At 47.1% G+C, this 27932-nt stretch overlaps 1 protein-coding gene across 1 annotated transcript in view; it reads right to left on the bottom strand.

The window, feature by feature from the left end:
- Positions 1-1774: 1774 nt before the first annotated feature.
- Positions 1775-27932, bottom strand: part of CAPN8 (calpain 8) — a 73472-nt gene continuing 47314 nt past the window's right edge. Inside the window, exons 10-21 of the mRNA XM_003814894.5 lie at positions 26857-27032; positions 23152-23163; positions 20059-20270; positions 18210-18246; positions 13937-14005; positions 11054-11111; positions 9414-9478; positions 5345-5413; positions 4885-4963; positions 4180-4296; positions 3220-3278; positions 1775-1972 (exon numbers count right to left, since the gene is read on the bottom strand). Of these exons, the coding sequence (XP_003814942.3) occupies positions 1949-1972; positions 3220-3278; positions 4180-4296; positions 4885-4963; positions 5345-5413; positions 9414-9478; positions 11054-11111; positions 13937-14005; positions 18210-18246; positions 20059-20270; positions 23152-23163; positions 26857-27032 (977 nt within the window). The 3' untranslated portion in view covers positions 1775-1948. The remainder of the gene's footprint in view (positions 1973-3219; positions 3279-4179; positions 4297-4884; positions 4964-5344; positions 5414-9413; positions 9479-11053; positions 11112-13936; positions 14006-18209; positions 18247-20058; positions 20271-23151; positions 23164-26856; positions 27033-27932) is intronic.

The following is a 27932-nucleotide window of genomic DNA, read 5'->3' as shown; positions in this document are numbered from 1 at the left end:
CTTCTGCTGCCAGGGGCTACTATGTCATCTGTGAGGGACCAGTGCAAACACATCCTCTCTGCTGGGAAAGCACAGAGAGGCGCCTGCTCTACAGTCTACAGAGCCTCCTCTTCTGCAAAGGGAAAGACAGAGTTCACATTCATTAAGCGTCTGCTTTGCACCAGGCATTGTTCTAGGCTTTGAGAGAACAAAGAAAACTCCATCTCTGCATCCACCGACTATCCAACTGGAGCAGGGAAGACAAGCAAGTCAACATGTTAATGCAATAAAGTGTGGTGCCGGCTCCCAGAGGGGAAGTGCAGGGCGCTGTGGGAGCAGTGGATTCCAGGAGACACTGAGCTCTCCTGAGATGCAGCCACATCTAGGGGGAAGGACAAGGCCATGACTAAAAGCATCATCTCCCACTGCCTTCATCTTGGGGGAGAAGGAAGCAAAGGGCACACTCTCAGGTGTTTGAGAGGGAAAATGTAGTGCTAGGATCTTTAACCTGCTTCTTGGGCTGTATTGGTAAGGAGTCCCCAGAACAGTCCTTACCTTGGACCCAGGACCCTGAAAGCAAAGGATGTTTTGTAATGAGATAGTATTTTATTTATTACCAGACTATTCCCTCAAGTAGTTGAACCCTGCGGGGCTTCAAAATGAAACTACCTGTTTCAAGTTGATTATAACATAGCACTTTCTATTTAGGGAGAATTGGTTTTGGTCCTCTACAGTGAATAGAGTGAAGACTTGTACCTGGTCGGCATGTCGATGAGCATGAGAATCACACCAGCTGGGCACAGGAGCAGGCTGCATGGCCTCTCCAGGCAGCCGGAGCGTGGCCGGGCACACACCTGCTGAGTCCTGCTGATGAAGCTTCTCCCTCTTATCCCTGACTGGACGAGGAAGGACCCCTTTTCTTCTGGGACCCACAGGCTGCTAAAACAACTATACCTCTTTCTCTCCCATCAGATTAACAGAGCCCTCCCTGCAGTGGTGCGATGGCAGAGCCCCTCCCTGAGCAGTGAGAGCCCAGAGCTTTTACCTCCTGTCTTCAGTTAAGGGCCTGCCCCTTCCTCCCGACTGGGTCTTGGGAGACTGAAAGGCAGCATTGAAGCCAGCGGGTGCTTGCCGTACTTAAGAGTCATATTCCTATAAGGAACATTCATCTAGATCTACTTCCGGAAAGAGAAAATTAATCCATAATCAATCAGACTGATCCAGGGCCAAAGCGTGTATGTGTGTGTGTGTGTGTGTGTTCTCCTTGATATTTCATGTCTGCATAGAACAACCAGCTATGCAGACATAGAGTTTGCTTAGAACAACCAGCCCTGTCCCCATTCCTCCCTTAGGGACACCATGGCTGTGCCATCTATTTTCTTACCAACAACAGAGATGCCAGCATTCAGCTGTGAGCAAAACTAACCTGAACTGCCTTTCCCCTCTAGCTATTTGCCAGGTAAGAATTCTCCTCAGTACAGTCCAGCAGTCTCCCATGTCTGCAAACAAGGAAGAAAGCCCTGTTCTCCCAGCATCCCATCCCTGCCCACTTCCTGGGCTCCTTTCCTGAAGGTGGCCTCCGGATGCATCTCACTCCACAGAAGACTTCTCCTCTGAGAAATTAACCTACACTTTGTATCTTTCAGCAGTTTTGCGTTGTGCCATTTCATGAGAACATCTTCTTTCCCAAAGCATAAAAAGCCCAGGATACAGCCCAGATAGCATATCACGAGAGAAAGGTGGAAACCATTCTGGCTCACAACTTTAATTGATTGCTTTCCCTCCACTGGGCCCACCGGGTCGGCTTACATAGCTCATAGCTCAGTGCTGCTGAAACAGACCCAGGGCAAGAAAGGTATGAACAACCAGTGAAAGCCACTGGAGCATAAATGTTCACAAAATTGTAGAGAAGGGGTGACAAGAGGCAAGCAGTGGGGCAGGGAGTGTCACTGATGTCCGAAACCCCGGGTCAGACCAACACGCAGCACAGCCACTGCAAAGGAAAGGGACAAGATTGAGTTCTTGGCTTCTCAGGGGCTGGTGTGCTTTCACCATTGCTGCTCTCCTGCCTCACATGGGTGCGATCTTTTTATGTCCATTCTCCAGTAAGTGCCTTGCTCAAACATGGGAAGCAAGGAAGGCTTTCACTACATCACTAACTCCTGAACCAGGGTACTACAGAAATGTGACTCAGAAAAAGCTCTAGACCCAAAGGGAGCTCCAAAAATAGGTATGTGCATGTATATTCATACACACACACATACATATATACACAATAGTGTATACTATTATATACATACATATATATACACTATATATGTGTGTGTGTATATATATCCCTATAGATTCCTATATATGTGTACATATCTTTTCCTATATATGTATTTGTTTCTATATGTGTGTATATATATTCCTATATGTGCATATTTGTGTGTGTATATATATATGTATATTTTATGCACCCACACAACCACACTCCATTTTAGGTTCCACACTATTGTCCAGGTATCTGTGAGAATCCACAGGTCTATTTCTAGGAAGGCCTTTCCTGGGCTACAGGAAAGAGGTCAATAGCATTCCCACTTTAGAGAAGAAAAGAAAGTGGGTAAGCACAGACAATGGGGCACAGCCAGCAATAACCTGGCGCTCTAGTTCCACCGCCTCAGAAGCAAGTCAAAGGCCAATGCCTCCCCCTGCCTGGACCCTTGGAGACATCTCCACACTTCCTGCTGTCCCCTCTGGCCAGTAAAGGCCTCTGTCGTACAGGGGTGCAATGTCCACGGGGGAAGTACTCTGATTTTTTCTGCAAAAACATTATGTGACTTGTACACAGTAAAAACACTTGTTCATTTTGCATCTTCATTCTACCCACTGCAATTTCATTTTTGTTTCCTACATCCTTCCACAGGTCCATCTAAGACAGCTGGTCCTAGAAGCCAGACACTTTATATTGTGCCCACTACCCACAACTCCATCCAAATTAACAAGGGCTTGCATCCCCGAAATTATCTGAAATGTAGCTGTAGCTTTATCTTTATGATCATAATAATAATAAACAAAAATGTTTGGAAAACTGTATAACAGTTGCCTTCCTCCCCCCTGGGTGCCTGCCACAGAACGTGCATGGTATTCACATGGAACTAAGACAGCCAACAGGAATAAGCATCACTTGGCAGCTACATGGTCCAAGAATTTCAGAGTACCATCAGCCAGCAATTCATCAAACCTCAGGACATTCACCTCGGCCAGAGAGAGCTGAACCATGCCATCCTTGTCTTTGTCCAGAAGGCTGAATAGTTCTAAAACACCAGAGAAGGAAATGAAATTAGATAAGGCTGTTCCTGGACTTTGGAACAATCAGAGAGCTGCCTCTGTCTACCCCATCCCCACCTGCGGAACTCCCCTTTTCCCTACCACCCCCTCCCCTCCAGCCCCCACCTAGGCCCAGGGGCCTCAAAAAGCTAGATCCAGGGCACACAATGAGCTTTTGGGGGATCAGATGCCCCCCTGCTGAAACAGACAAACCCTGTTGCCAGCAGAGATGGTCCCTTTGGTATCTCCATCCTCAGAAGCTTTATATCAGAAACGTGCAATTACTTTATCAAGGTCAAACAGATTGTGGTTGTCTTGCTTGTGGGTAATCCAGTCCCTTAGTTTTGTCTCTGGCTAACTGACCTTGACCCACTAGAACGTAACACCTACCAAACCTCAGTGGAAGGAAAAATCCCTTCCTAATAAGATATCTAATCTCAAGGCCCAAGGTGGCAGAAAAACGCCTATTGCCTTCCAGAGGGCACCCCCCATCCCTTCATTGGAAGGTGGCACATGTTCTCAATATAATCCCTATTGAAAAACAAATATAAATAGACACTAAACACCATCTAAGAACAGTTACTGGGACTCATTCATCTCGGCCTAGTGACTGCACACTGTAGATGCGCAATAGTCTGGATGGCAGCTTTGTTAAGTCTCCAAAAAAGGCATCCTCCGTCCTGGATCTGGCCAGCCTGGACTTCCTCAGCCCCTTCAGGTCCAGCTGCCCCTCGCCCCCAAGGTGCCAGCATTCCAGAAGCCCTGTCTATCATTTTCTGGGTCCCTGGCCTCCTAAAGGCAATGTCTGGTTCTGCCCCTTGGCCCTGCCCCTGCCCCACCTTGCACCTTGGGATTAATAGGATGGGGCTGGAGGACAGAGTGACTCACTGAAGAGGGTCTCCAGGCGGATCATACAAGCCACGAAGCTGTCAAAGTTGATGCCGAGCTTGCTGCACGCATACCGCAAGGCAATGGTCTGCTGCACCTGGCTGTTGAGGGTGAAACCTGAGGGCAGAGGGGGCCTGGGTCACAGGTAGAGTGGAAGACTCAGCACTGTCTCCCATAAACACTCAAGGAGCTGACATCCCAGCGGCCCCTCTGTGGTTCTGTATCAATCTGCAAACCAGGCCTGACTCTGCCTTCTCCAGGGGATCCCAGAAGGTGTCCTGCCATCCATCCCTCTCCTTGTAGCTACTCCTCACCAAGATCAGCCTAATTCCAGGTCCAGCGCTAGTACCAGCACCAACTCAGCCATGGGTCACATCAGCAAGCAAAAGCAGAGAAGGTGAGGGGGCTGCCTGTCTGGCCAGTTCCTGTCTGTCTCCTTCATAGCCGCATCCTCTGTAATTGCTGTCACCTTCCCAGTAACAGGCAGAGATCTTGGAAAAATTCTAAAATATTATGCTATATGGAATCGAGCAATATTCTCCCCTTCCTGGACAGGGAAGGTACTCAACAAAGCTCTGTTTTTGCCTTGATATCCCATATAAGAAAGCTACAAATGATGATCATTAGCAATCATCATCATGAGAATAAATATTTACAATGTGCACACCTGGATCCCAAGACCCTGTCTACAGGATGTGTCCTTACCTGCCTTCCTGAGGGCTGTCCTCATCTCGTGGGCATCGATGGTGCCCGAGTGGTTATAATCAGTTTCCCAATAGATCTCCTAAAGCAGGAAAGAAATCCTAAGTAGAAAACAACCATTCACGGCCCCTGCCAGAACCATCTCCCTCCACCGCACTGCTTTCTCAAAAGGCCAGGGACACTTTCAAAAGGAGACCCTATTGACTCCTCCCAAGAAGGTTTCAGAGCAAGCATAAGAGCTTGGCCAGTGCTGGCCCCTTTGCGGTCTGAACAGCAGGGCTTTCAGGGCAGTGGTTGGCATGAGAGTCTCTCATTGCCTTCTTGTTCCTTCATGACCAATGTGCCCAGGTCTCAATAGTTTTGACCATGATTAAGGATGTGGTCAGACTACAATGGACCAGGAATAAGTGTAAGGGAGGATTAGAACAGAGGAGAGGATGCCCAGAAGGAAGAGAAGAGTTACCAGATACTTCTGAATCTTCAGCCAGAGCGTCTTGAATTCCACCGCCCCCAAAGTGCCCGTTCCATTGCTCTAGGCACGTTAAAGACCAACATGATTGAGTCCAAATTCTACATGCCTTACAGATTTCTTTCTCTTGTGAGCTTGCATGAGTGCCTTAAGGCCTTAGTGAACCTTCCATGTCTGTGGCAAGCAGAGCAGTGGGGGTGACGGTGTGTAACAGGTTCAAATAAAGATTAAAAAGTCAAACGTGCACCAAGGCCCTCCTCTGAGGCCAGGCACAGAGCTAGGAACAAAGGGCAAGTCATGAGCTGGCCAATCTGCAATATCGTGAATACCCTAATCATCCTGGTTTATTTACAGGGTGGAGCTGTATGATCTGTAAATTCGCTTCTACATTTACATTTCTGTGATTGATCATTCAGCTAATTAGAATTTGTTGGAATGTCAAAATGTTATGGGAAAAGACATCAGAAGCCAGGAACCACGGGACTGAGAGTCTAAGCCACAGAATCTGCTCATAGGCCACTATACAACCAAACAGGAGGATATTATGAGGGATTTTCTGTGTCCAACTTACATTCACTCCACAACTTTTTTTTTTTTTTTTTGAGACGGAGTCTCTCTGTCACCCAGGCTGGAGTACAGTGGTGTGATCTCAGCTCACTGCAACCACTGCCTCCAGGGTTCAAGCAATTCTTCATGTCAGTCTCCCAAGTAGCAGGGATTACAGGCACCCGCCACCATACTCCACTAATTTTTTTTTTTTTTTTTTTAGTAGAGATGGTTTCACCATGTTGGCCAGGCTGGTCTTGAACTCCTGACCTCAAATGATCTGCCTGCCTCAGCCTCCCAAAGTGCCACAACTATTTTTTTTTAACGCTGTGCTAGTCAATAGGGATTTAGTTTTGAATGCACTTATGCTCCTAAAGTTAAGTCTCTTAGAGACTCTACAATTTTCTCACCAGTCACAACTAATCAATAAACAGTGTGTATGTTACAGCACCAATGTTAAAATTTTGAAACAGCCCCAGCTACTCAGGAGGCTGAGGCAGGGGGATTGCTTGAGCCCAGGAGTTTGAGGCTGCAGTGAGCTCAGATTGTGCCTGTGAATAGCCACTGCACTCCAGCCTGGGCAACATAATAAGACCCCATCTCTGAATAAATAATTAGAATTCTAAAACAGACTATCACTTTAATTAGCCAAACAAAAAGTCCTGTAAGCCTCATCCTTTAAGAAAGTCTGTGTTCTTGGATCTATAATCCGCACTGAGTGTTGAATGCATCATAACCTTCAAATCCTTACTAATAATTCAACCAACACATCTCAGAACAGTAGTATGCAAAGGAAGCTAACACTCGGGGCTAGGTACTCTACATACTTGTATCTCATTTCATCCTAACAATAGCCACACAAGCTAGACATAATTATCCCATTTTCCAGGAGAAACTGAAGTTCAGAGCATTTAGTAACTTCCTCAAATTTATACACCTCAATAAGTGGTAGAGCCAGAATTTGGACCCCTGTCTGTTTCAAAACCTTTGTCCCAGAACACCAGTGGTCTTCAATTCCAGATAAAATTGCTTGCAGAGACCACACCTATGGAACCATGATCTCCAGGAATCAGGGGGTTTTGTTTGTTTTGTTGTTGTTGTTGTTGTTGTTGTTGTTGTTGTTGTTGTTGTTTGAGACAGAGTCTCACTCTGTCACCCAGGCTGGAGTGTAGCAGTGTGATCTTCACTCACCGCAACCTCTATCTCCCAGGCTCAAGCCATTCTCGTGCTTCAGCCTCCCCAGTAGCTGGGATTACAGACATGTGCCATCACGCCTGGCTAATTTTTGTATTTTTAGTAGAGACAGGATTTCACTGTGTTCCAGGCTGGTCTCGAACTCCTGGCCTTAAGTGATCTGCCCACCAGTGCCACCCAAAGTGCTGGGATGACAGGCATCAGCCCCTGCGCCCAGTCAATTTTTTAAATTTTTTTTCTAGCACTTTGTAGGACATGTGAAAGACTGTATTTTTAAACTGTATTTTTAACACCCCATGGGTGATAAAGTACTGATACATGCTATAGTAATTGAAACATCATGTTCAGTAAAAAAAGTCAATTACAAAGGACCACATATCGTATAATTTCATTATATGAAATGTCCACAATAGGCACATTTATAGAGACAGAAAGTAGATTAGTGGTTGCCTAGGGATGGTCGTGGAGGTTGGGGGAAATGGAGAGCGACTGGTAATAGGAGTACAGGGTTTCTTTTTAGGGTGATGACAATGTTCTAAATTATGTGATGATGGTTGCTCAACTCTGAATACACAAAAGCCATTGCCTGATATACTTCAAATGAGTACGCTGTATGGTGTGTAAATGATATCTCAATAGAGCTGTTTTTTTTTTAAGGATTCCATGGGTATTTCTGCTGATTCAGAACCACTGCCCCACACTACCTAAACTGTGGAACAGAAACTCCTGAAGAGTGGCACAGAGTCACACTCCTCTTTGAACCGTGAGAGACACAAATACCATTGGGAATAAAGAGTGGGTAGATTACAAGGCAACTCTCAAATCTAAACTGAAGTCAACAGACGAGGTTTGATGAGAATGATTCAGAAACCAGGGAACTATTTGCAGTAAAGTGAATCAATACTTAACAGTTCCTTGCAGTCCACAAATTAAATTGTCAAGCATGGAGAAAAGACACGAGGGCTAAAGAGCCCCAGCCTCGTGCAGGGAGTGGCCGACTGAAGCTCAGAGGCCAAAAGATAGCACCATCCCTCCATGGCAGATCAGCCACGCAGAGGTGGGCACACACGCTCTGTCATCCAGGACCACTCTGCATGTCAACCATGCAAAGGAAAATCCTTCCTCCCGTCCCGCAGTTAATGAAAGAACCCACAGTAAAGATCATCATGGATGAACAGACAGAGCTCATCATGGATGAGGCCCCAAGGAACTGAGAAGAACCCTCCAAGGCTCCAATTTTTAAAGAAATCATCTTCACCATCAGCATTGTGATAAATGGCAATCTGGACCCACTGTGGGCAAAGCTCTAAGGAAGTGACGTTACACCACTCACCCTCTGTGCCTTCACACCTAGAAGGTTCCTTCCACCTAGAATGCCCTGACCTTCTCCATTCCTCCCAAAAACTACTGCCCATTTTCCATAGACTGAGTGTTTTTGTCCTCCAAAATTCGTATGCTGAAACCCAATCCTCATGTGAGGGTATTAGGAGATGGGCCTTTGGGAGGTAATTAGGTCATGAGGGTGGAACCCTCAGAAATGAAATTAGTGCCCTTATAGAAGGAACCCCAGGAAACTCCCTCACCCCATCTACCATGTGAAGTTATAGCAAGAAGATGCCATCTATGAACTAGGAAACTGGCCTTTATCCACCACAAAATCTACCAGCACCTTGATCTTGGCCTTCTCAGCCTCCAGAAGAGTAAGAAATAAATTTCTGTTGTTTATAAGCCACCCAGTTTATGGTCTCCTGTTACAGCAGCCAGAACAGCCTAACACACCATACTTCAATATCAAGTGAGGGTTAAACTAGATCGGGGAGAACAAATAGACTTTATCTTGTGTGATAACTCTAAACTATCAGTAGTAGCTGTCCACAAGCCATGTTAAGATTCTGAAGCAAAGATCAGATAGTGATGGGGAGAGCTTGGGAAGCAGGGAGTGGTAGAGGGTGGGGGTGGGGACGGGTAGAATTGAAGGGGAGGAGGAAGACGAAGAGATGAACAGAGTGTGGACGGAGGAGGTGCGCAATTGCCCCATGCTTGCTACCTCCAGATTACATGATTTTAAATAAGTCACCTAAACCCTGCACACCTCGGTTTCTTCACCTGTGAAACGGAGATAATCTCAAGCTTTCTGAGACACATCCATGATATGATACATTTTCCTTTGAGGCTTCAAGTACAATCCTTGACATATGCTCCATGCCTGCTCGCTCCCCTTCTCATTTTTTACCCTTCCCTTCCTTCTAACTGGAAAAGGTGGAGGAGTCTTTAAAAACAGGACGAAAGTAAAAAAAAAAATAATGCAACATTTAAAGGATACATCCAACAGACTGATCATTTCCCTGCAAGTGTTGATGTTGAATCCATCGAATTTTATGTCTGTTCCTAAAGATTTAAATAGAAAAGGGGAGTGGGAATCGGATCATTTGAAGGTGAGGGAAAGAACCTCCACGGTAGAAGACTTCCAAAGATACCATCCAAGGGTGTGGAACCGAACTTGGTCTCTGCCAAAAGGGGAGAGCGTCATGGCAGGCTTGTGGGCAGATACGCCTGAGCCTCCTGGTGCCCTGGGAGATAGAACAGACAAGCACCAGCATCCAAGTACAGCATCTGAACCTTGGCTTGGCTCCCCACAAGCCACAGACTTCAGCAAATTAATATCTTTGAGCTTTAATTTCCTCCTCCATCAAATGGGAATAATCATGATAGTAACAATGACCATACTTGCCCCAAAGACTGGCTGGGTATTAACTGAGATAATGAAAGTGAAGTTTTAGCCCAGGCTTGATATATGATAAGTTCTTAATAAAACAGCTAACTTTATATAGCTAGGTATTGTTATAAGCACGGCACATCTACTCTTCAAAATCACTCCATGTGGTAGATGCTATCATTATACCCATTTTATAGATCAGGAATCTGAGTCCCAGAGAGGTTATATGATTTGCTCAAGGTCACAACCAGTAGGGGGCAAAGCTAGGAGTTAAATGCAGGCCAGCCAGCTCCACAGCCTGAGCTTGTAATCACAACACACAGCCACTCAATGACAGCAGCTATCCTTCCTTACTAAATTGCAGGCATGTCACTGGAGCTCCATCCCTCGCCTCCACCCTCACCTTCCACATACCTGGGAGCCAAGACAGGTGCCAAAGACCCTGCAACCCCTTCTCTTTCTCTCCACTCTTCAACAATGCAGGAGCAAGAGTGGTGTGGAGAGGAGACGGGCCTGTGCTCCGAGCCCTGGGGATCCATCTGCTCAGCCCTGGGTTCGTCCCTGGGAAGGGTATGACTTGGCTCCTGGGCCAAGCCCCTGCTTCCTGCATTCTCAAGCCCAGTCCTGCTGCAGTGACTGAATGAGAGCCCATCACTCACTGAAGACTTAACCTGGCCCATCCCCGGACCCGGAAAGAAACCAGCTCCCTGTGTCCTCCTATGGGCTGGGGCTCAGAGGGGAAATGCAAATCTTTCCTCCTGACAGCTCTGAGGCTTGCAAAAATCTGCAGATGGGGAACTGAGGACAGTCCAGGAGAGTCAGAATCATCCCTTCCTTCCTCCTTCCCTCAAGATGAGCTACAGAACTAGATCTTTCATCTGCAGAGGTTTCCACAGTATCCAAGTTATTAATTTTGTGAAAAAAATTCACTTAAGTCAATCCCAGCCCAGCTCTTTTTCTCCTGGGACTCAGCCTGCAATTTCACTTGACACTATGGAGCTTTGTTCCTTCAGGTGCTGGCTGCTTGCCAGCACCAGCCCCACCTTCACCTCCACCCTCACCTCCCCGTCTCCTGCCTCTCCTTCTTCCCCTCTTGTCTTGCTGGACTGAATCAGGGCTCCTGGGGTCAGACACCAATGCCCTTTCTCCCACCTGTGGTGCTGCCAGCCCAATGCCTGCCTGCCCATCCCTCACCCTGCCCCAGCATCTCCTACGGACTTTCTGAAAGACCCCAAGAAGGAACTTACGCTTGGAAAACGCCTCATTCAAAAGTATCTTGAGTGCATTGGCAGTAATCTGAGAATCCTAGAAAGAGGAACCCAAATGCAAATCATGTCAGGCCCTGACAAGTTGTTTCAAGACAGTGAATTAATGCAGTGCTTCCTCACAGTCAGACACCAGGCCCACTGGCCCTGTGAGGTTTTTTGTTTGTTTGTTTTTTGTTTTTTTTGAGACAGAGTCTTACTCTGTCACTCAAGCTGGAGTGTAGTGCCGCAATCTCTGCTCACTGCAACCTCCATCTCCCAGGCTCAAGCAATTCTCCTGCCTCAGCCTCCTAAGTAGCTGGGACTACAGATGTGCGCCACCACGCCTGGCTAATTTTTGTATTTTTAGTAGAGACGGGGTTTCACCATGTTGGCCAGGATGATCTTGAACTCCTGACATCGTGATCTGCCCACCTCGGCCTCCCAGAGTGCTAGGATTACAGGCATGAGCCACCGTGCCCGGCTGGCCCTGTGATTTTAAAAGCAGGTGGCATCTTTAAAAACTCAAATTATCCTCTTCTTTTGGGGATCCCAGCAGCCTGGCCAGAGGTGTGTTAGTGCCATGAGTGTGGTACACACCGTGGCAGAAGGCTGCCATGCCAGGGTCCTGCTGCCTTTCACAGGGCTCGCTTGAACAGGGATAAAGTAACAGGAACAGCAGTGATAGGATTGAACCAGATGTGCCAGAGCCAGTGTGGAAGATCCTTAAATCCTCAGAACAATTGCACAGCCATTTTCAAGTTAAGGAAGTCGTGATTTTGTAAACTGCTGAACACTGTATACATGCAACATCATTTGTCATTTTCATGTGACGTAATTGCTTGTGGTTTGTAGCTACCAAGAGGCAGAGCTAGACTTGGAAACCTAAGGTTGGTTCACCCCAAAGTGCCGGCTTTCCCCACCACACCTACAGGAGTCAGTATTTCACATAGGAGCCCATCTCAAACTGGGGGCAGAGATTGAGAGAATAGCATATTCTGTGTGCATTTGGGATAAACACTGAGCCAGAGGGAAGAGTCATCCCTTAACTCTCAGATGGAGAGCAGATCTCAGGCAGGATAACCAAGGAAATGCAGAGAAGGGGTGCTGGGCTGATGTCTGGGTCCCAGTCTCAACTCAGCCCCTTATTCATCATGTGACTTTAGCCGAGTCACTTTCCATCTTCCCATCCTCCACTAGCCAGGCCCTGGCAATTCTACTGGAAATGAGAGAGGCAAGAGCTGCACAAAGCAGCGTCTCCTCTGAGGACAACTGGCCTCACCCCAGCACAGAGTGGTCAGTCCCAATAATAAGACCTGAGGACCTGGGCCGGGCACGGTGGCTCACACCTGTAATCCCAGCACTTTGGGAGGCCGAGGTGGGTGGATCACCTAAGGTCAGGAGTTCGAGACCAGCCTGGCCAACATGGCGAAACCCTGTCTCTACTAAAAATGCAAAAATTATCCAGGCGTGGTGGCTGGCATCTGCAGTCCCAGCTACTCGGGAGGCTGAGGCACGAGAATCGCTTGAACCCGGGAAGCAGAGGTTGTAGTGAGCCGAGATTGCACCACTGCGCTCCAGCCTGGGTCACAGAGCAACAGTCCATCTCAAAAAAAAAAAAAAAAAAAAAAAAAGACTTGAGGCCCCTTTAAAAAGCCTCTGGGGCTAGAAGACTACCCCCATTAGCCTGCCAGGAAAGAAATGGGATGTCAAGAGTCTACATTTGGACGTTGACCCCATCGTTCATGAGGCCTTGTACCCTCACCCAGCTCCTTAACCTCTCTGTGCAGGTCACTTTACAAGCCGAGCAAGGAGAATGACCAATACTGCCACATGCAGCCAGAGAGAAAAGTAAGATAAAGTGCATGAAGAACTATGCAAATATGAGCTTTTCCTTTCATCATTCTTGGTGTTCTTAATAAAATATGGCCCTTGGCAGCTAAGGAAACAGGTTTTGTTAGCAAAAATACTGGCCTGTAAATCCATCTAAAACATAAATTGGCTCATCTTTGCAAGGGTTTTATTCAATGGCTATGCAAAGGAACGGTTCCCAGGTTTTATTTCCTGTGAGGGATTCTGATATCTTTTCTTCTATTTTATCCTTAAGTCTAGAAAGTCACCCTGAGTTTCCCAGGGTGGCGGGGGGAGACCATTGTTTTTTTTCTTCTTCCAGGCCCTTTTCACACACTTTATTATCCTCCAAAGAGTAACACATTCGCTGTATTTATGGGGCCGGTTTTGACATTTCAAGTCCTGGTTATGCTTTGACTTGTGGCCCCCACCGGGCTGCTACCAAAGTGAACGGAAGCCAGGGCAGGGGAGAAGGATCAAGGGGCGCTTCTTTCTCTGCTCCAAGTGCCCAAGTTGCATTCATGTCAGGCAAAGCTTGGATTCCTCAGGCTGCTGGTCTCCAAGAGGGTGGGCAGGGCTGCAGGACGTTGACAGGGAACAGGGCTAGTCCTGCACACTAATCCCAAGCCAGGTTAGCTGAGCTGCCTTCCACTGTGGCTGGGCAATCCCCACTCTGAAGGATATCGATTTGGAGAGGTTTTGCCATCCCAGCTTTTTATTCAGAGGCCCCAATCTGACAGGGCCAATCTGCAAACAGAAAGGCTTTTGGCAGGACCTGGAGATCTGGCTTTTCTATTTTCTCAAGAGTCAGTCAACGCAGCAAGATAAGTAGCCTCAGGACCAATTCCCAAGCGATGAAGGAAAGGTACTCAATCTTAAGACAGGATGGTGACGGGCACAGAAGCTGGGGGCCCCTGAGACCTGAGTCTCACCCTCTTTATGCCTAGAGACCTCAGGGAGTAAAGAATGAAGTGACCTGAGCATTCCTGAATATTCTCCTGCCCACCTGGGAAGCCATGTTCGCCCTCCACTCACCTTCCCTGCCAGCTTCTCAAACAGCCTCCTGAACTGGTCATCTTCCTGATCCACCTCACTGGGATGTGGCTAAAAAGAAGGACATTTGCAAAGTTAAAATGGGAATCGTCAAGGAGAATGAAAGACGAAGATTTAAAATTCATTCCTTCATCCATTAGTATCTATGATGCACCTACTATGTGCCAGGCTTTGGGCTAAGTGGGGGCACATGGTGGCAAACCAAGAGACAGCAAAGGTCCTGGCCCCAGGGAGCTTACAGTCCAGCAGGGATGAGCAGGGAGGCAGCGCTGGGGCCTAGCAGCGCTAAGTGATTTGGGGAAGTGAGCCCCACCAACCCTGAATTTCTGATTACAACCTGAACCACTTTCAGAAAACGACACTGACACCAGAAAATCTTGGTGTGAATCTGTGGACTCCTAAGGGAATCACTGATAATTTTCCAGGGAGTCTGAACTCCAGAAATTGCGTGAAAACATGGGGTCATATCTAAATGCATTTTTGGCTGGGTGCAGTGGCTCACGCCTGAAATCCTAATACTTTGGGAGGCTGAGGCGGGCAGGTCACGTAAGCCCAGGAGTTCGATAGTAGCCTGGGCAACACGGTGAAACCCCATTTCTACAAAAAATACAAAAATTAGCTGGGTGTAGTGGTGCACGCCTGTAGTCCCATCTACTTCGGAGGCTGAGGCCACAGTGAGCCAAGACTGTGCCACTGTATTCCAGCCTGGGTGATAAAGCGAGACCTTATAACAGAAAAAAAAACATTTTCTTAGCTTTCATCAGATTCACAAAGAGCAACATGATTTCAAAAGTGTTGAGAACATGGCCTAGTAGAAAGAGTAGAACTAGAAGCCAGGAGACTGGAGTTCAAATAGCAGATTGTACCCTTACTGGACACTATCTCAGGGCTCTGAACATCCATGGCCTCCACTCTGATATTGATTTAACCAGACCATTTTCATGGGGCCATTTTAGGAATCAAATGAGAGCTAATGTGTGTCAAAGTCCTTTGGAAATTACAAACCACTATATGAATGCTTCTGTCCAGAGACTTTCTGATGTGACAGTGGGCTCTGCCCAAAATAGAACAATGCCCAGTTGTCACCACAAGACAGAATGGAAAAGTGACAGCTTCCCAGATGACACGAAATTTCTAGAAAGCCGGGTTAATTTCTTCCAAAACTATCACTAAGATGAGTACAAAAGGCCCAATATAGCTTGATGATGCTGTACTCATAAAGATAACCAGTGTAGTAATAATACTTGTCTTTGTTGAGTACTTACTACCTGTCAGGTACTTTGCGTGGATTATTTCATTTAATATTCACCACTGTCCTGTGAGGTTCGTCTCATTACTGTCCTCACTTCACCAATGGACAAACTGGAATTTTAAATGTTACTTCATTTTAAATGTTATGTAACAGGCCAAGATCACACAGCTAGTAAACAGTGAAGCCAGGATTAAACTCCAGCCCATGCGCTTCTCCACCACCCTCTGGAATGATCGTCAGGGAAGATGCTCCCTGCATCCAACTACTCTCAGCCTCTCTGGGGCGGTTTCCTCACCTGCAGAATGAGGATATTAACGCCTACCATGCTGTTTACATAGAAGATATGCTAATCCAAAAATACATCTAGATTTTTAGAAGAAAAAATGATAAACACATCATATCTCATCACACATATATGATTTTAAAGTGGTTTTATAGGAAAAAAAACATTATATCATTCATGTAATACAGTATGCCAAAATCTTGGATGTCCATAAATTCCAGACATGGAGTAATATTCTATTATTCTAGGGGAAAAACATAAAATTGCATATAAAAACTAACAACAAAACAGTATATGGATATGGACACACACAGGCACATAGCAGGCATCCCATCACTAGGAGTTATCATTGGACACAAGGGAATTTTTGGACATTGGGAATGAGGAAAATGTGTACATGGTTGCAACTGTGGTACTTCACAATTTGTCCATTCAAAAAAGATTTACTGGACACCTGGCCCATGTTGGGGACTGTTCAGAACCTGCGTCTGAATGCAATGGTGAACAAGGCATAGTTTTTGTTCTCAAGGAACGTACTATAGTGGAATTTTCTATTTCCCTGATACGATCTATATGAAAATGCTTTGCAAATGGGATGGCAGCATGGCAAAAGCAAGGAATTATTTTCTTGTTATTCATTATATCACATGTTAGGAATGTCTTTACAACCCTGCTCAAAGTGAACACGGCTAAATTCCAAGAGTGTGTTTGTTCACCCTGTAATTTTTCCTTCCCTCATTCAGAGCAGGTGATTATGCTCTTTGAATGTCCAACGGTCCGTGACTTGGAGGTTTCTGCAGGGAATAAAACAGAAGTTCCTAAAGGCAATAGTCCTTCCTGTCTCCTGTAAAGTCCTGAGTCCCCTGAGGACATTATCTGTGTATTCTGGGGTGTGTGTGTGTGTGTGTGTGCCAGTCACAGCACAGTGGTGCCCTAAAGAGAAAAAGCAGGGTTTCCCTGAGACCAAGAAGATGTTGAAAGTTTACAGGATCTTGGGGATATGGGAACCCTTGAATGGCTCCATAGCCATGTCCTAGTACCTCAGAAGGGGAGGCTGGACCATTGGCCTGAGGACTCCCAGTTCATCAAAGATTCTAGGCCCCATGCTGAACACAGAAGCCCAAGAGCTGTCAGTCATAAAGAAACCTGTGAGCTGACCACAGGGGTATCCAATGTGGACCCATGACCAGAAGAGACTTCCTGTTGCTTGGGAGCTTTAGAAAACCCCAATATCATGGGATGCGGAGATGGGAAGCCCCAGTAGTGACTAGGATTGAACTCCTGTCAATCTGGTGCAAGAGGGGCTTAGGATCAGTATAAGTTGATTTAGCAGAACCCTGCCCTTCCCATCCAAAAAAGGAGAGAAGATAATTCTTAGCACCTGAATTCAGGCTCAGCTCCATACTCTACACTGTCAAACCACAGCCTTTCTAATATGCCTGGGACCCACAGTAAGAGATGCCACCATGAGCAATAAGTCCTCCTGGGGGCAGTGAGAAGGCTGAGCTGGCATCGGCAACTGAGGCGAGGGGTAGGAGGGAAAATTCTGCCCAGCTCAGATCACCAAGAATCACAAGCACAGAAAGGGCCTCTGGCGCCAGGTATTGCCACCAACTCGAGGCAGGGGACGCTATTGACCACTGGCTGAACTACAGTGCACAGGGAAGCAGTCACACCCGTTCAGAAACTAACTGGAATAAGAAAAAATAGACATGGGGCATGCATTTTCTATCTGATAAACTCACAACACAAACCCCCAAGGCAAGATGGATCCTTATTTGGCACCATCTCATGCATCGGCAGAAACACGAGCTTGTAAATTTGACACGTGTCAAATCACAGAATATGTGATTTGTATATGTGGTGTGTATATGGGTGTGTGTGTGTCTGCCCCCACCTCCATTCAGCCGAAGATGCCACGCCCAGCAGCTGGGAGCACTCTGTGTGGCATCTGCAGCCAGAGACACGTCAGTGTTGGACGGAGGGGTAGAAGCTGGGCCTGTGCCCCCATGAAGGTGGTCTTGCCCCACCCAGGCCAGTGCCCACTGGCCACAGACACAGCATGGCTCTCAGGGAGCAGCAGCACCCAATACACCCATCATCCGCCACACCCACCATCTGAGAACAAGGACAGTACATTGAGGACACAGTGAGGAATAAAGGGAGTGAGGTGGTGAACCCACACCTCAAACCCTACATATTTATTCCTCCAAAGTCGGCTCAGAACTCACCTCCTCCACGGGGCCTTCCCAGACTAAGCACTCCCCCAGCACCCCTCAGACTACACATACTCAAGTTTAGATGGGTTTTCTGGTGTGTTCTTCTCTTCATCTTTCACATATACTTTCATCATTTGTCCTCCAAAAGACTGGAGGTCAATCCAAGAGCAGGACACTGGATCTATTCTCCCAAGGACTTCTCTAACTCGCACAGAACAGCTTAGGCACAGTGGGTGCTCTATCTGTGGGTCCTGCTTATGAAACGTGGAAGACGATGGCTAAGACCTCCCCCAGGGGGTAGGGATATATTACAAAGCCTGGGTTCCAGGGCTACTTCTGTCTCATCTTCATCAGGAAGAGACAGGGACTAGAAAATGTTGTGGCCCTAACTAATAAGAAGTTATCATCCTTAATACATAAAGATTCTGACAAATCAAGAAGAAACCTGGAATGACTGCTATGCAACAGTGTCAGAGTTTGGCATACAAAAAGATTGCATACCTCATATGGGTTTCCAGCTACCACATCCCCAATTTCTCTGAAATGCAAAGAAAGAAATAAACCAAACATGAGTAAGTAAAAAGTACAGCTAATGGCTGGGTTGTTTTAGAAAGATTTCGACCCTCCTGAGAGATTGGCCTCGCACCCCAGACTTCATTTCCTACTAAAAACTGCATAAACAGAATCTTTAGCCAAGATTCCTCTCCCTCACCTCCTCAACCTCCACCCCACCCTGAGTTTTTCATCAGAGACAAGAGCTTCCCAGTGCCATTGGCCCTTCAAGGATTCTAGAATGTTCAACCTGATGGATCTCTCCCAGGGACAAAAGTGGTAACTGGGGTAAGGTAGGGAGAGAATTCCCCAGAAGGGTGATCCCTGTAGAAATGTCCTCTGGGGGCTAAGCCAGCAAGCCCACAGCCCTTGCAGGTGTGCATAGATGTTGTGTGTGCTGTGGTGTGTGTGTGTGTGATATGTATGTGGTATGTGTGAATGGTATGTATATAGTGTGTATGTGGTATGAGTGTGTGCTGTGTGATTGTGTGGAGTGTGTGCGGTATGTACATGGTGTGTGTGAATGGTGTACTGTGTGTGTACTGTATGATGTGTGATGTGTGTGGTGTGCACATATGGTGTGTGGTGTGTTTGGTGTGTGTGGTATGTAATATGTGGTATGCATGTGCTTGTAGTATGTGTGCTGCATGTGTGGTATAAATGTGTGTGTGATATATATGTGTGGTGTGTATGTGTAGTGTGTATAGTGTGTGTAGTATGTGATGTGTGTGATATGTAATACATGATGTTCATGTGTGTGGTGTGTGGTGTATGTGTGTGCATGGTGTGTATGTGGTGTATGTAAGTGTAAGTAGCATGTGTATAGTATATGTGTGGGAGATGTATGTGGTATATAGTGTGTAGTGTATGACTGATGTGTAGTGTGTGTATGTGTGTGTACATGGTGTATGTGTATTATGGTATGTTGTATGTACATGGTGTGTACATGTGGTGTATACCTGCTGTGTGTGTGTGGTGTGTATGTGTGGTGTGTGTGCATGGTATGTGTAGTGTATGTGTTATGTGTGAGTGGAGTATGTGTGTGGTATGTGGTATGTATATGTGTGTGGGTGGTACATGTGATGTGTATATGTGTGTGGTATATACATGATGTGTGTGAGTGAAGCATGTGTGTGGAGAGTGTGTGTGTTGTGTATGTGTGTATGGTGTGTATATGTGGCATGTGGTGTGTATGTATGTAGTGCACGTGTGTGTTGTGTATGTGTGTGGTGTGTGATGTATGTGTGTGGTATGTGGTGTATGTTTGTGTGGCATGTGGTGTGTATGTGTGTGGTGTGTGTGTGTGTGGTATGTATGTGTGTGGTGTATGTGTGTGATACGTGGTGTGTATGTGTGTGGCATGTGGTGTGTATGTGTGTGGTGTGTGTGTGTGGTATGTATGTGTGTGGTGTATGTGTGTGATACGTGGTGTGTATGTGTGTGGCATGTGGTGTGTATGTGTGTATATGTGGTGTGTATATGGGTGTGTGTGTGAGGGGAGGAGGGGTACTCTGGTCCAGGTACCGCTCTCGGGGTCTCACATGCTCCTCCTGCACAGGTGGGAGCCCCAGTCCAGGCCACTGCTGGTCTGGTTCTCTTTCTCTCCGTGACCTATAGAGCAAGGTGGAGGGGTAGGAGGGGGACACCTAGTGAAGTGTCCTTTGGCCTTGTAGTTTCTTAGAGGCTTCTTCTGGGAACATGTACTGGGAGCTGGGGTGGGTCCTGCACCTGCATGGGACCATTTCCCTTCGTGGGCCCACAGACAACTGTTCCCCACCACGGAGGGAAGGAGACGCACAGGGCCTGGGCGTTCTTCTCTGAGAACACTCTCAAGCAGAACTCGCCATCTTTGAAGGGCTCAAATGTGGATGGCACCACCAGGTACTCCCCAGGGGGCAGCCGGGCCCGGCCAGAGACCTCCCGCAGGTTGACGTAGGTGCTGGTGCGGGCTGAGGGCTGGTAGGCCAGGAAGAAATCCCGGCCCAAGTGTGCATCCGTGTGACTCTCCAGCTGCACAAAACAATAAGCAGAGTCAATTTCTTGTTAAATCCTGGAAGATGAGAGCCCAAGAGTTCAGCTTTATTGTGCTGATTTAGGAATTATTGATTTTTACCATTGCACCAAGAATCAGGAGGCCGCGGATTCTGCTGTGAACTCACTGTATGTCAATCATCAAGTGTATTTTGAGTGCCTTCTGGGTGCCAGGCCCTGTTTGAGGCATTGACCTTGACTGTGTGACCTTGACCTCTGGGCCTCCCCAGTTAAACGAAGGTTGAGCGACAGGGTCTCTAGTGTGTGCTCAGCTTCTCTCTGGATATTTTTCCTCTCTAATCCAATAGGCTCTTTCATTCTGCAGCTGTCTCTGGGAGTGTGGCATTGACCTTCCCAGTACGGGCCCAAGGCTGGAGAAAAGAGCTTAAATCCTAGTCCTCAAGCAAAAGCTGCCACAAAAACTTGTTCACCTTTGAATATCTGTGAAAACTGCTCTGCAAAGAGACTAGGATGGTCAGTCTGGGAACCCAGGGAGGCAGTTCTAAAAGAGACAGGCAGAGGGGGCGGCCACAGCTAGGCCTAGTCTGGGGTCCCCCCAGCCTCCCCAGGGCCTCGACTCTCCTCAACAGGCGACGATGCTCTCCAGGACCCACTTATTTGTTGCGGGTAGGTGGGAGGCTGTTGGTGCATGACACAGGTTAATTAGTGACTGCAGAGTGCTTCCAAAACACAGGTGCCAACGTTATTATTGCTGTAATTAAGCCTCCCCATAGCACTGTGTCTTTACCATCAATCTTCATCAAGATGCCTGTGACAGAGGCCAGGTGCTGATACACTGCAAGGGCTGTTAACTTCTGTGTGACCCAGAGCTGAAATGTCCACCCCAGAGTGGACAGTGTTCACTCTTGGTCATCAGACCCTCTTTGGATTACAGATCTGCTAAGCAAAGAAGGAAGCAGGCCACCTGCCCCCACTACCCTAGTCAGGACTCCACATAGAGCCCCCAGGCAGTCCCCACTAACCCGGCCACTAGGGTGCCCACAGTCCTTGAGATTCTCCCTAAAAATGCTTATATTCTGGGCAGGAGAATGCTGGTGGTGTGGCCAGCGAGGATGTGACCAAGGCCTACATGTCATGAGTTAAAGGTCATTCTTGCCATACCTGATGGTAGCAAAGGGAGGAGACGGGGCACTGGCAGGAGAAAGCACTCAGGAGAGTTGAAGTAAGGAAGCTACTCTAATTTGGCTTGGGTTGGGAAGGGGGCAAACTGAGTTCCAGCAAGAATCCAGGGGTGGAGCAGGTTAGAGAAGTCCTATTTGGGGGCCAGAGTGGGAATTGGAGGACACTGAGGCAAGATCTAGGTAAGACTCTGTCCTACTAGGGACCCCAAGTAAGCAGGTGCCACAAGGTCCCTGGCCCCCACATCTGCCCTTGACATAGCTCAGCTCAAAGTTACATGACGGAGGTTGGGCAGGTTTAACTAAGGGTGGTTCTCAGTGTGGGATCAGGATCAGCAGGAGCACCCCAGGGTAACTTGTTAGAATGCAAATTCTCAGGCCTCACCCTAGACTGAAAGAATCAAAAACTGCAGGAGCAGGGCCCAAAAATCTGTGCTTCAACAAGCCCTCTAGGGGATTCAGAAGCACATTCTAAGTTTGACAACTGTTGTCCTGAAGGCCCCCTGGCACTCGTAGAGCACAGGATCCAGGGTGACACATTGAGGGCACTGTGAGGTGCTGCTGGAGAAAGCTCCATTGTGTGTGCACGTCACCTCTCTCTCATATAAATGGGGCATTTCTGATGGGAACCACCATCACCCAGACTTAAATCAGCTTTGGTTTTAATTATTTTCCAGTAGTAATGAGGTAGGAGGTAGGACTCAACTCCCAGCAGGACACTGGACCAAATGGAGCACTAGCTGAAACAGGGAAGAGGTGAAAGCACCTCTCCATGAGACATACCCACCAGTGTGCCCTATCAGTTTACTGTTGCCTTGGCAACATCCAGAAGTTACTGCCCCTTTCCATGGCAACAACCTGACAACCCAGATGTTAACATTCTTTTTCTAGAAATTTCTGCATAATCTGCCCCTTAATTTGCATATAATTAAAAGTTGGCATAAATATGAGTGTGGAACTGCCTGTCAGCTGCTACTGTGGGCTCACTGACTATGAGGTAGCCCTGCTCTGCAAGGACCTCTGTTGCTGCTTTACCCTGCCACTTCAATAAAAGTTGCTAACACCACTGGCTGGTCCTTGAATTTTTTCCTGGGTGAAGCCAAGAACCCTCCCAGGCTAAGCCCCAATTTGAGGGCTCACCTGCCCTGCATCAGTAAGAGGTATTTGCTCTAAACCATTCACTTCCTTGTCTGTTCCCTCTGTAATCAATAACATGCACTTTGTGAGCCAAGGGCAGGTGGACCAGTAATCTGCAGCCTTGGACCAAGGCATACACTAGAGCTGATGAATTGAGCCTTGCTGGCACATGCTTCATGGCTAGCCAAGCTTGAAAACCCAGAAGAACTGGGGTAAAGCTGAGCAGGGTGGATGCACCTATACATAATTAGTGCAACTGACTCCAGCTAGAGGAAGCCCAGATAGAACACTGGTTCTCAACCTTGGCTGCCCATTGGAATCACCTTGTTCAGACCATCAGGGGCATGGGGGAAAAGGTCACCACTGTTCCTTCCATGAGGGCCTGACAGATGGGACTTGCAATGGTCCTCACCCACTCTCAGAGCTACCAGCCTACTCATGTGGTTTGATTCATGACTGGATCATGTGAGAGCTGTGGAACAACCAGCTTCTATCACAGGAAACAGACGCTGCTGGCTGCCCATTCTGAAGGCAGCCAAGCTATTTCTCACCAAAGGAAGGAATCTCTGTCAGCACTCACATACCTCCTTGGGAACCTGTGGGGCAGAAGAAAAGAGCAGGTCACCTGAGAGCTCCAAGGTCCTCCTTCTGCTCTTTTCCTCTCTCCCTATGTCTTGCAAACAGACTGTGCAGTCCTGGGGCAACTGAGGAGACATTTGTGCTAAAGTGAAAAGCCAGTCAGCATTTCTGAAACTGGAACACTACTGATGAATTTCAAGGCCATCTATAAATAGGATCCTAGAAATCTGGTGGGGGCCCACCAGATTTCTAGGTTCTACTTTCTTATTTTCTAGTTGTAGAATCTACCAAGATCTCAAATTATTCAGGAGTAATAGCCTTGGGGTTTCAATGAGAGCTAATCTCTTCTTCAGACCTACAGACCTGGTGTCCAAGATCAAGAGCTTGACCAGAGTAGGGGAATCTCACTCAACCTGAGCCATACATAGTTTATTCTGCCCTTGGCTATGGTGAAATGGTTCAAGAATAGGCACGTGACCCAAGCTGAGCCCATCAGAGACTTACTTCTCTGGGATTTCTGAATTGGAACTAACAGAAGGGGCTCCTTTCTTAATGCTAGTGATATTAGGGAATGAAGAAATCTAGACTAGCACAATGTCATCAGCACTAGAGAGGAGATGTGGAGAGAAAGAATCCTGGTAGTATCCAAGTCCCTTGTCCCAAGCCTTCATCTCCTTCCCTTAATTTGGTTTCATGAGCTGGTACACTCTTTTCACTAGCCTAGCTCGAGTTAGGCTCTATTATATGCAACTGGAAGTGTTGACTCCCACAAGAGAGTAGCTCTCAGATCCAGAGTAGAAGCTTTCCCATGCCTGGGGTTCCTATGCCAGGCTAGAGAAGAGGATTCAGACCCCATAATTTGTCCCTTTCCATTCTTTGTCCCTGACACATAGGCCCTTTTGACCAGAAGACCATCCATTATTTGTGGTTTAGGTCTATGGTCAACTGCCTATAACTCTGAGAAACAACAATATTACGGAAAATGTGTATCAGCTGGCATGCTCACTTCTGGAGCCCCCATGGGTCATTGGCAGCAGAAGTAGAAGAGTCCAGGGTCACAGTCATTCCTCTAATTTTGAGTGTAAAGCCAAAATCACCCATGCAGAGGCCTCACAAGTATCTTCCTATCAGCTCCTGGCCTAATAGCCTTTACACACCCTTGGCAGGGGCTTGCCCAACCACATGGGCCATCTTTCCACAAACAACTTGACCACCTCTGCTGCCATCAATATGCTCCAGATCCACCCTACCAAGAATCACCCAGCAGAAACTGAGCCAGGCAGGTGGGGCCTCTTGGTGGCACAAATCCAGAGCAGCGAGGTAAGGGAGCAGGCCTTAGCCACTGCCCATGGGTGGATGGAAAGAAACAGTCATCTTTGAAATGCAGGATCCTGACTGCAAATGACAGGCTGGCCTGGCATCACTGCAGGAAGATAGAGGGGAGAGAGAGGAGGCCAGACAAGGAGGTCTCTTTAGTCTTTGGAGGCACCTGGCTGCTTCTCAGTCAGCAGCAGGTTTTCATCCTCAATCCAAACTCCAGTTAAAGCAAGAGGAGGGAGATACAGGAATAAGAATATGGCACCCACTCTCTGCAACCCCAGCTACTCCCTATAACCCCAGCTACTCCTGATACCCTCTTAACCTGACTTTTAAACTGTTTTCACTTACGGATGTCATGCTCTAAATTATATGCCTGTGGCCAGATATAGAAGGACCACAGATCACATACACTGGAATATTTTATAAGCAGCTATAATTTGATGACTAAAAAACTGATATGCTTTATATATTATTTATGAGCGCAAATGTCATGTCACACAGAGCTATTTCAGTCCCTTTGAAAGAATGCTTTGCTGGTCTGGTTATATAAGGTAGGCCTGGCTGAGTGCAGTGGCTCACGCCTTTAATGCCCGCACTTTGGGAGGCCAAAGTGGGTGGATCACCTGAGGTCAGGAATTTGAGACCAGCTTGGCCAACATGGGTGAAACCCCATCTCTACTAAAAACACAAAAATTAGCCAGATGTGGTGGCGCGCACCTGTAATCCCAGCTACTCAAGAGGCTGAGGCAGGAGAATTGCTTGAACCTGGGAGACGGAGGTTGCAGTGAGCCGAGTTCACAGCACTGCACTCCAGCCTGGGCGACATAGTAAGACTCTGTCTCAAAAAAAAAAAAAGGTAGGCCTGATGGATGAAGAACTGAGTAGCTCACCCTGCAGCCATGCCCACCTACTATTGACTCTCCAAAACCATCACTTAAACTTTCAAGCTGCCAAGAAATGTCCTTTTGGCTGGAATGTTCTCCCTTGAAATCCAGCTCATCTTTCAAGGTTCTCATCAAAATCTCCTCCTCCATGAAGCCGAGGTGAACCCAGCCCATTGTGTCTGGTCCCCATCACAGCAGATCTGACCTGCTCTGTTGCCAGTGCAGTGTGCATCTCACTTTCCACTTCAGATTGTGAGCACTTGAGGGCAGTAACTATGTGATAATCCTCCATGTCCTCAGCTTTCAGCACAGCACCCGGCACATAATAGATGCTCACTACAGTTTGTTGAATTGATGCGCATACACTAAGTGCCTAATCAGGTTTTTATCTCTTCAAACAGAGTCTGGCTTTGTGCTACTTACATTCTAGGTGGAGAAGAAAGAGCCACACTGGAGTAGAATTGGAGTTTATTTATTTGCAATTCCTTTCTCCTGCCATCAATTAGCAATTATTTTCCAACTCCCATTCTTCAACATAAAATATACTCGCATGCTCGTGCGTGTGCACACATGCACATATACACCCTAAACTCTAAAGCCCTAAATTCCAGAATATGAGAAATAAAGTGTGGGGTGCAGATAGGATCTCAACCATTGCACTATTTCCTTACTGGTTTCTTATTACAATATTTTTTTCATACATTAATTTATACTGAGATATTGGGCCTCCAGACAGCTCTTGGTCTTCCTGATTAGAATTGTATTTTTCCCAAGAAATTCCTTTAATAAAACTGGTTTAAAAATGACCACCATGAGCCCCGCTGGAATTTGCTATAAGGAGTCTTTGCCTGTATAAAAAAGTGGATTCCAATTTGCTTCTGGCTAGACTTGTCAAGACGCAAAGGTCTTGCTTTAACATATCTGTGAGGCTGTTAAGTCTGTAGAGGGGTGGCTGCCAGGAAAACTGGCATATTAGTCAGGGACTGCAGCGTGAGCCCAGAGACAGCTGTATTCCAGAGTTCAGAGACACCAGAACTGAAAATGGGCACGTGGTTTCCATCACCCCAGCTCATGCCCTGTGTGCTCCAAGTGTCTCAAGGCCTCCCAGGGAATAGTTGTCTTTGGCTCCCATATCCAGCCTCCTTCCCTGACTCAGTGCCACCTCAAGTGCCTTATGCCCCCATGTTCTTGGCTCTTGTCCCTGGGGAAGCCTGTACTTGGAAAAGAGTCTAATGAACACATGTACACTGAGCCCTCAATGATAGGCAAAGGTTAATGTATCACACATCTCAATGTTAACAGCAGAGACTTAAGCCATAGGAATGAATCTCTAAATGTGGAATTCAGGCCTCAGTAAGGCCACTGGGAGAGGTATATAGAGGAGCAAGGACGCTTCTCGATTAGGAATACTCCAGCAATAGGAAAGATGTGCTACAATGACTGGCCAAGATATTCAGCCCCAAAACATCAAGTGTATAATGGAAGACAAACCCAGCACAGCAGTACCTGGTAGACGGCATAGCCAATGCTAAGCATGCCTTGTCCTATCCGCTTCCGCCGCCTGCGATTTTTCTGCATCAGGCCCAGCAGCACTGTACAGCAGGGTTCACCGATGCTCTCCTCCTGGTCCTCATCCACTTCATCCAAACGGATTTTGAACTGGGGGTTGGTCCAGTACGTGGCTGGAAGTCACCCAGGTGATGGTGGTTCCCCACGTAGCGGGTGAGGAGATGAAGAAGAATAAAGTAAAAGGGAAGAAACTTGATCATCCTAATGAATGCACAGCTCCATCCAAACTGTGCCTAGTAAGCAGGCCTCAGAAAGTGTTCTTTACAAGGTGGTCAGGCATTTCCTCCTACCTTCCTACACATCCACACACACAGACATATGGCATCGCATTTGGAAATGTGTGCTTGTCCATTTGATCAACGAGGAGCCCAGAAGTGCTTGACTGGGAATATTCAGGATCCCATGATCCAAGGGCTACACTGGGCAGCACTGCCTCCAAGTCTTCCTGGGGAAAGACTTAACATCACCTTGCTCTCAGCACTTGACGTGTGAAGGCAAACCCACCTTCTGGAGGAAGGGAGATCTCTGGGTAAAAAGCATGTCCCCAGGACAGTAGAGGAGAAAGTCCCTGAAGAGACTAGCTACCAAAAAGGTCTCTCCGTGACACTATTAAGACAACTGCTCTTGCCATCTGATTGACACCTATTCTCTCTCTGAGAGGGCCCCAGCTGCAGAGCACAGCCTGCAGCACCCCTGAGAACTAATCTGCTGTCCATCACCCCAGGGGCCTCACAGGATGGCTTCAGTGTTGCAGCCCACTGACGAGACACACTTTCTTCAAGACAAAGTCATTTAATAATGCATGAGGAATCACAATTTGCAATTAAGAAGCAGTCCTGCCACACCACGTATGGATATTGAAAAAGACTCCTTCATTTCAAAGATGGCTTTTTTTAAATCTCTCAGAATAGTAAGTACACAAGCCAAGGCACGGAGAGATTAAAAGGATCATCCAAGGATATGCAGCAAGTCTATGACAGAGTCCAGTGGCAGAGCAAAATTGCAGAAGACAC

This window comes from Pan paniscus, chromosome 1 (assembly GCF_029289425.2).
Source record: "Pan paniscus chromosome 1, NHGRI_mPanPan1-v2.0_pri, whole genome shotgun sequence".
In the NCBI taxonomy this organism is placed as follows: domain Eukaryota; kingdom Metazoa; phylum Chordata; class Mammalia; order Primates; family Hominidae; genus Pan; species Pan paniscus.
This window is presented reverse-complemented; position numbering and strand designations above follow the sequence as displayed.